Source organism: Sinohyriopsis cumingii, chromosome 16, assembly GCF_028554795.1.
Source record: "Sinohyriopsis cumingii isolate HCF-2022 chromosome 16, ASM2855479v2, whole genome shotgun sequence".
NCBI classification, from domain to species: Eukaryota; Metazoa; Mollusca; class Bivalvia; order Unionida; family Unionidae; genus Sinohyriopsis; species Sinohyriopsis cumingii.
The window spans coordinates 88737932-88747259 of NC_142976.1; the positions used below are offsets into that span (position 1 = coordinate 88737932).

At 33.9% G+C, this 9328-nt stretch overlaps 1 protein-coding gene across 1 annotated transcript in view; it reads left to right on the forward strand.

Annotated features, from left to right (window-relative positions):
- LOC149780961 (ATP-dependent translocase ABCB1-like) overlaps nucleotides 1-9039 on the forward strand; it is a 40206-nt gene extending 31167 nt beyond the window's left edge. Inside the window, exons 15-21 of the mRNA XM_089938067.1 lie at nucleotides 1326-1426; nucleotides 1934-2074; nucleotides 3291-3447; nucleotides 4357-4554; nucleotides 5368-5574; nucleotides 5866-6012; nucleotides 6918-9039. Of these exons, the coding sequence (XP_089794193.1) occupies nucleotides 1326-1426; nucleotides 1934-2074; nucleotides 3291-3447; nucleotides 4357-4554; nucleotides 5368-5574; nucleotides 5866-6012; nucleotides 6918-7112 (1146 nt within the window). The 3' untranslated portion in view covers nucleotides 7113-9039. The remainder of the gene's footprint in view (nucleotides 1-1325; nucleotides 1427-1933; nucleotides 2075-3290; nucleotides 3448-4356; nucleotides 4555-5367; nucleotides 5575-5865; nucleotides 6013-6917) is intronic.
- Nucleotides 9040-9328: the final 289 nt, after the last annotated feature.

Genomic DNA, 9328 nt, shown 5'->3' on the forward strand with positions numbered 1-9328 from the left:
AACAAGCCGAATAGATGAGGTGGTATTGTGCCGCTCGCGTTATGTGACACACCAGTCTAATCCACGTTTACCTTCTGAAGGGTTAACCTCGATCAGTCTGTTTGCCTTGCCAGTATCCACAGACAGTGGAACACAATCGCGCGGAGGTTATCGAATCGATCTCTACCCCGTGAGCAATATGGTTTCTTATAAAAACGTGCAAACTCAAGTTTATATTAGACGATTTTGACCTTCGTAAGGAATGTATGATCTGTTGCTCATGTCTTTTGTTATCGTGCTTTCTTTTAGAAGCTCAACACCAACTTAATCCGTTATCTTATAGCTTAAACTTTATGGTTAAATGTATTACGAAAGCATTATCTTTCCAAAGAGTTTAAATCTATTTAAATCGTACCATCCTTACTGTTTAACCTTTACTCGCACTCTGTAGCCAGTGTTTTCCTGATGTTTAAAAAAGAGAAAAGAACTTCAAACAGATTCTTCAATTTAAAACCAAATATATGACACAAGTCGATATGTCAAGAAACCTTTCCATTTTTATTCCGATCGTGTCTGTCTAACATTAGTAATAACAAGCACTACCAACTGTTGAAAAGTTCCAATCTACCTCTAACAAAACTGGTGCAAATTATTTGACAAAATTTCGAGGTCTGTTCATTTTTACGATATATATATATATATATATATATATATATATATATATATATATATATATATATATATATATATATATCAGTCGTTTCTAACAGTTCGAAATCGTTAACAGCTCTAAGCGTTGGAAATCTTTAAAACTACTTTCTTTTCACAGGGTGATCAACAAACGTTGACACTTCTAGCAGCTGAGTGTATTCTGGCATTAATACCTTCTAGAATTGGACAAAAGATGTCAAACAATATTCAAATAATGCCGCCTTCAACACAAGCATAAAAAGAGATGAGATTTGTCGCGTGGACCTTTATAAAATTTGAACAAATCTGATCAAAATTATCCAATCGTAAAGGTCTTTCAAGCCGGTCAGCTATCAAATGTGACTAAGATCACTTAAAAAGGTAAAGACCAAAACAATCAGAATTAAACATTAGACCGATTTATGGCATCCAAGCGTTTCAATTTACGTACAGCTTTTGTCGATAGGTTATCAATTATGGCCTCTTTACTTCAGTTATATAAATCGTCAGTCGACATCTTTTCAAGAACAGCTCAACAAAGTTTCAGCCTATTTTAAAAAAAGGAACCCACCAGGATAAGTTTTAAATTATCTTCCCGTCTCTTTTGATTTGATTAAGATGCTGCTATTTATTTTACTTGTTCGATAAAATTTCAGATTTTCTCTGAGTCTGTCGATAACATACGAACGATCGCTTCATTAACAAGAGAGTACACCTTTATCGAGAAATACAACAAAGTTATCGAGTCAATGTTGAGGTAAGCTATATAAAAGATTTTAATTTTTTTTAGCATCCCTATAGATCGTATTCTGCAGTGTCTCGGATATCCTAATTGTTGCAAGGTTATGTAGCATTCTAGTATAACGTAAAGGTGTTTCCCTAAATGTAAAATAGGTTCTAAACGTTCGTAGATAAATTGGATCATTCTTATGTTAAAAAGAGCGTGTTTTATTCCCCTTTTATTCGTAAAATTCACCCGAAGCGAGGGTATATAAGATAATGTTTAAGTTGCCTTGAATGGTCATTCCACATGGAAGTTAAGTTCCACCGTCTGTGTTGCTAACTTTACACAGCAGTTGTTATTATTATTGATTTCAATTTAGTCTTACGTAGTATATACTTATTATACTAAATTTTCTGACCTCTTTGCACTGATATGTTCTTTTGAAATGATCTGATACACTTTTTCATTTCTGTCGATGTATGTTTTTGTGTCTGTGCATGAATAGAGTTCAGTTCTGTTTTGTAAATATTCTTTCAACAGCAAGGGCCTTAGAAGGGCTTTTGTATCCGGAGTAAACTTCGCCATGTTCAACTCACTGTCTTTCTTTGGTTATGCAGCTGCCTTTACGTACGGAGCTTATCTGGTACAGAACGAACGTTTGACCTTCCATTATGTCTTCAGGTGACCATTTCCTAAAACACGTTTAAACACTTGTTCTAGTCAGACAATATACGATTAAGTAACGTTGCAAGAGATATGCATGTTGTAATACCAGTACAACTAAATGCTTGTGCTAACGCCGTATTTGTTGCTGCATTCAGTCTTTCAAACGTGTGTTGACATATATAGAAATATGAGACAAACTAGATGCTTGTTTAGACCTTGACAAACCTTTCTATCGTGATTGTTCAAGCTTTAATAAACTAGATTTACTTGCTTGTTCAGACTTTAATAAACTATATTTACTTGCTTGTTCAGACCATGACAAACCGTATTTACTTGCTTGTTCAGACTTAATAAACTATATTTACTTGCTTGTTCAGACCTTGACAAACCATAGTCGCTTGCTTGTTCAGACTTTAATAAACCATATTTACTTGCTTGTTCAGACCTTGACAAACCATATTCACTTGCTTGTTCAGATTTTAAGAAACCATATTTACTTGCTTGTTCAGACTTGAATAAACTATATTTACTTGCTTGTTCAGACCTTGACAAACCATATTCACTTGCTTGTTCAGACTTTAATAAACTATATTTACTTGCTTGTTCAGACCTTGACAAACCATATTCACTTGCTTGTTCAGACTTTAATAAACCATATTTATGTGCTTGTTCAGACCTTGACAAACCATATTCACTTGCTTGTTCAGACTTTAATAAACCATATTCACTTACTTGTCCAGCCTTTAACGAACCATATTTACGTGCTTGTTCAGACCTTGACAAACCATATTCACTTGCTTGTTCAGACCTTGACAAACCATATTCACTTACTTGTTCAGACCTTGACAAACCATATTCACTTGCTTGTTCAGACCTTGACAAACCATATTTACTTGCTTGTTCAGACCTTGACAAACCATATTCACTTGCTTGTTCAGACTTTAATAAACTATATTTACTTACTTGTCCAGCCTTTAATGAACCTTATTTACGTGCTTGTTCAGACCTTAATAAAACATATTTACTTGTAAATATCATTTTAATTATTAATATCTGACAGCCAGCAATTTGCAAATAATATTTCTTCTCCAGTGAATTATGGGTTGTATTTCCAAAATGATAAACATTACATATCGGGAATAATATACCATGTCAGAAATAGAATTATGCACTGTTGTGTTCTGTACATATCTATGGTATTTTCACACCGATGTGTTCTGTACATGTCTAGGGTATTTTCAACTATTATATATGGAGGGATGAGCATCGGAAGACATGCGTCACGTGGGGAGGACTTTACTAAAGCCAAAATGGCTGCCGCCAGGCTTTTTCGGATCATGGACAGGGTTCCTGTGATTCAGTCATCCGGCAACGATGGCAAGAAATGCGTAAGTCGTTGTCTGGTCATATGATGGTGATATAAAATCTGACATTGCCAGATTAGATCTTTGGCGTCTATACTTTTGAAAGTTTTTTTTTTATTTCTTAAGAGGTTTTGTTGTAAATATGTTACCAGTCGGTAGATGTATACAATAAAAGACCTTCCATTACATATTTTGTTTTAAAATCTTTTAAAGATCCTTTTGGAGTTCTGATCAATTATTATTTTCCGTGGAAGAATATCACAAATGGTTGAAATAACGAGAGAGAGAGAGAGAGAGAGAGAGAGAGAGCATATTTGCTTGCTCCGAGTGAATAACGGATTTATTTCATCGATTGGGCGAAAATACTAAAGTTATTCACCCACTAGATGAAATATATATTTTATTTACTCGGAACAAATATGCTTTCTTTTTAATGCTCAGGCGTATTGACTAGCAATATGTATACAGATTTAAGTAGTAAATTTCTTACTGGGTCCAGGTGATTTGTGTTTGTGAATATTCGCACAGGAAATATAAACAGTAACACAATTTTACTTCCTAATTCAAAGAAAAATAACACATTAAGAAAAGAAAACGAACTTGAACTCGGTTAGTCTTCAACGGAAACAGGCCATGCTTAACGCTATACAAGGCGAGCGTCAAAGATACCTTCATATCTATAGGTCATAGTTTTAACAGTGTCTATTGATGCGCTGTGAAATAATATAGATATTATTTCACTCCAGTGAGTTATCGATGAATAGTCTAGCATAAAATAACTATGATAAATAGGAAATGGTCAGTCAGATGAAAAAGTAATTTTACATCCAGGCATAAATATTCTTCTTGACAAAAAAATTAAAAATCCGAGTATGGAAGATAAAGAACACTAAGCTTTCATCTTTATGAAATTTTTTATAACATATTCTTTAGGAGGCCTTCTCGGGTGACGTTGAATTTAAGAATCTCAGTTTCCATTACCCCACCCGTTCTGATGCCAGCGTGCTCAAAGAAATAAGCTTTACTGTCAAACCTGGAGAAACGTTGGCGCTAGTAGGGACCAGTGGATGTGGAAAGAGCACTATAGTCAGTCTCATCGAGAGATTTTATGACCCAGTCCATGGACAAGTGGTAAGGAACACTCAGCAAGTTATGTCATTTTTTGGCCAATAAAATCAGTATAGTCGTCATGAAATAAATAGAATCTGTTATTGGTGCTCCTTCCAATACAGTTTATTAAACTCGTTGAATAATTTCAATCATTCGCTCTCGATGGGTTCCAAAAGGCAGAAGTTATTCTACTCGTTTCAGGCATTTAATAATAATAATAATAATAATAAGAATAATAAAATTATTATTATTATTATTATTATTATTATTATTATTATTTCGAGAGGCTGACTCAGTTAATTATCCCTTGAGACCCTTTTTAGACGACAGTATAACAATCTGCATCATATTTAATATAACAATAATTACTGTTTTGTTCAACATGTCTTTATTATTATAAATATTAAATTCAATGTATAATCCATTTATATACTCGTGATGCCGCTTTTTAAATACTGTAATAGTGTCTTCAGATTTTATGTGCAGTGAAAGCTTGTTCCACAGAACTATAGCAAATTGTTGGTAGCTGATCTTAACTTGCTCTGTTCTTAGTTTTGACATATGTAAATAACGATTATGTATTGAAACTTTATTTGTAGTGTTACAAATGGACACTCACGTATGATCCTATATTTATCTGAATACTGTATGAATTAAGCAGTGTATATATCTTTAAAAAGGAAATAAATGTGACAGCTATGGTAGAATATACGTTGATAAATTTCAGTGGAGGAACATTTTCATTAACTTTATGGAATATTGTCCGACACAGAGAATAATGGAGACTGCATATGTTATACTCTAATACAATTTGGTATTGGTATTCCCTGCCAGCTAGCTGACGGAAATGATCTCAGAAGTTTGAACCTCAAGTGGCTAAGGTCGCAAGTGGGCATTGTCTCCCAGGAGCCAACCCTGTTTGATGCTAGCATCACAGAGAACATCGCGTACGGAGATAACAACCGTGTTGTAACAATGGACGAAGTTATACAGGCAGCCAGAAGTGCCAACATTCATAACTTTGTTGAATCTCTGCCAATGGTATGACAGTTATATTTCTTTTAATTGATTGAATATCTCTGCCAATGGTATGACAGTTATATTTCTTTTTTCTTTTAATTGATTGAATATATCTTTTGAAAGTGTTTCCTCTTTCGTAATTGAAGGTTTGAGAACTTAACAAGCTGTGTTAAAACTTTCATTAAACAAATTGATTTTACAATGATTTATTTTGTAAATCGCATACAGATCATTGCTTCTGTAATTTTTGTGATGACCACTGCACAATATCTGCTATATACGTAAGAACCTTTAAATTCTGTCCTATTATAGGGATATGAAACCAATGTTGGCCCAAAGGGAACACAACTCAGTGGTGGACAGAAACAGAGAATCGCTATTGCTAGGGCCCTCGTTAGAAATCCAAAGATTCTTTTACTAGACGAGGCCACATCTGCACTGGACTATGAGAGCGAAAAGGTAACCAGTTCTGGAAAGGTAACCAGTTCTGGAAAGGTAGCCAGTTCTGGAAAGATTAGAGGATTCTTGTGTAAAGGAACGTTTTCATAAACGTTCATAGATATAGCACCCTTGAAAGACACCATATAGTTTTAGCTGCTTTTGGTAGTGTTGGTGGTGGTGACTGGATTGCAGTCTTCCTTTAGTGGAATTTTGAAGAATTCATTAATACTAAAAAACGAGTGTGCAAGAATTAAATAAACATGAAAGTCCGTATTGCCAAATTTTGCAATGTAAATTAACATAACAAAGTTAGTTGGAGGCATATTTTGAAGTATGATTCGAAGTAACTGACATTTTGCTTAAGTCACGTTGCACAATATCGACGTAACTTAAGTGCATGTGATGTATATTCTATCACAATAAAAAAGGCTATTTAGTCAACTATATTTCTACAATTACTAATTGATACATTGACATAATTTTCTGACCCAAAAAATGACTACATAAAGCAATAATGAAATTAAAAATGAAAATCTAGGTTTACAGGACATAGGTACGAGGTGCAGTAACCATTCTTCGATTGTGATTCTTACGAAAAAAGATTAGCATCCGTGAAGTACGGTAATAAGTTTCATTAATCCACCCCACCCCACCCCTCCAAAATCCCGTTCTGGTGTGCAATGCTGATATCGTACTCATTGCTGCAGCTGAGTCCATAAAATATCAGATATATGTATTAATAGAAATTAAATCGTCGTTGCAATGACGTTATATGAACAGTTACTAGTTTAAAATTAACTGCCTCGATAAACGAAATTTTCTTGTTTTGAAACAAAATGTAGCTTATAAATGTCACTAAAACTGACACTCAGAAAATTCACAAGAAATAGTTTGAAATTGATAGAAAAACGTTATTTTATCAGGTTGTCCATGAGGCACTCAACCAGGCTAAGAAAGGACGAACATGCATCGTGATTGCCCACCGCTTATCAACAATCCTGAATGCAGATAAAATTGCAATAATACACAAAGGAGCGGTAGTGGAACAGGGAAATCACACCGAACTGATGGCAAGGAAAGGGGTCTATTATAGGCTTCAGACTAACCAGCAGAGATAATGATGTACTAACTTGTGTAATAATGAATTTGTCGCTCGTATTGTTTCGTATTATTTTATTGAATTCCATAACGTTATTCCAAAACATTTATGCAAATAGTGTATCAAGAAGTTATCATTTATTTAAAATTGAACCCGAGTATCTTCAATATTGCACAAAAATATATGCTATGGATTAGATGAATTCTCGTACATATCAATATATTTGTCATCGAACCTTGTTGAAACTGTAGTTAATTGCAGAGTTGATTTTGTGTTTTGTTTAAATATACATTGAACTTCGGACAGAATGTATTCCCGATAACTAGAGTTAGCATATGACAATACATTGGTGTCAATTTTAATATATTTGTAGGAACGGTAATAGTTTGCTTAGACGTAAAATTGGTAGTTCAGAAGCAAGGCATTGCATCTCTTTATTTAATAAAATGACATTTACGAAGTACAAATTTGGCAAGGTCTTTGTCCGCTGCAGTGAAAGTGATGATGTGCTTTATTTCAATGCATTTTGACTTTGTTCTTTCTATTGTATAACAAAATATTTGGTTCAATACTGTTTTTGTAGGTATAGCATCTCCTAACATAGTAATCCAATCAAATCTTTCGTAAAGAGTCTTATCTGGGAAGTGATTCGTGTAGCTTCTGAAAACAGCTGGTTGCTTTAAAGCGGTTTATTTCTGCTGTGTTTGATAAACAGTCGTTAAGAATGGAACTACAAGAAAGGCGCTTGATTAATGGAAGTGACCTTAAGGCAGATTCGACTATATTTAGGTCACATTTTCATCATGTGTACAATTTCTCACGATGTGCAGCAATATATCAATGTATAAACTGTATGTAATTTTAAATAATTAGTTCAGTTACCATAGATACAAAATATATCGTCTGTATTAATGATGTTTCAACACTCACCTTAAAATATTTATATTCGCCTCATTTTAAAGTGACTTTGACCTTTGACCTTGTGCTACAATATGTATAGGTTTCTTCCTTACCAAAGCGTTAAGCTATTTGCAAACTTCGGTAACGGTAGATGCTGGAAAGGTTTATATCAATGGTTATGGCACTCTACTTGTCGTGGGAAAAGCAAAGTCACAGTGTTACTTTCTATGAATTTGACCTGTGACCTTGTATCAATAAATCGATAAGGATTTGAACGTACCCAAGAAGCAACCAACCTCCTGAAGTTTGATTTTGTTAAAAAGAAATGATGTTGGTTGTTATCACTACTATATCACGTCCGACAAAAAAGATGAAACTTTTTTTATATAATTTTCCATCAATCCACCTCCTGAACTTTGATTTTGTTAAAAAGAAATGATGATTGGTTGTTATCACTACTATATCACGTCCGACCAGAAAGATGAAACTTTTTTATAACTTTCAAGAACTTTTTGGGTCAAAAACACACACAATATAAGCACAGCACACAGAACAAGAGGTCTAAGTGGGCCTGGCATCTCTCACCTTGCTTACATAATTTAACAAATGACCATTTCACTAAGCAGATTTATACAGTATTGTAAGAACAGACTCTAGGTAAACTATCTCGCACCCTTTATATCTTGCTGATGTTTACCTATTTTGCTATATCCTGAAAAAAAGCTCGTGCTAAAGAAAATTTCATAATTAATATGCATAATCCAAGTCTTCCAAGATACTGATGATGTAATCCCTAGGTACCAAGATTAATAGAAACTGAAAAAGAAATAGCATCCTTAGATCTAGAGACAAAGCAAGCTCTGCGAATCACATGCAAAGTACCTCATTATTATGTACTGATCTCGCTTATTATATTGAATATATCTCTGCCAATGATAATATAAGCTTAAGACATCGGATAGAATTCGGTCTATACAGTCTAAACAAGCTCAGCCAATCAAATATAATATAACTTAAACAGTATTGTGATTTTTTCTTTTAATCAAACTCATCCAACACCTTGATAATACAAAACTACTTGTCTGGTTTGATAAATATCTAACAACAATTAAAATTGCTAGATTGTTGACAAACTCGACCAATCAGATGCAAGGTCACATCGCATGATAGGCATAAATTTAAGTCCATATTCACGCTTAGCTAAACTCTTGATATGATGTAGCTGACGTAAAACAAAGTTTCATACGCCTATATCATAATTTGTTTTATATAATGCGATTGACAGAAGACCTCATGACGTTACTGAAGACTTTAAAGTCTTAAATTGCCAAAATG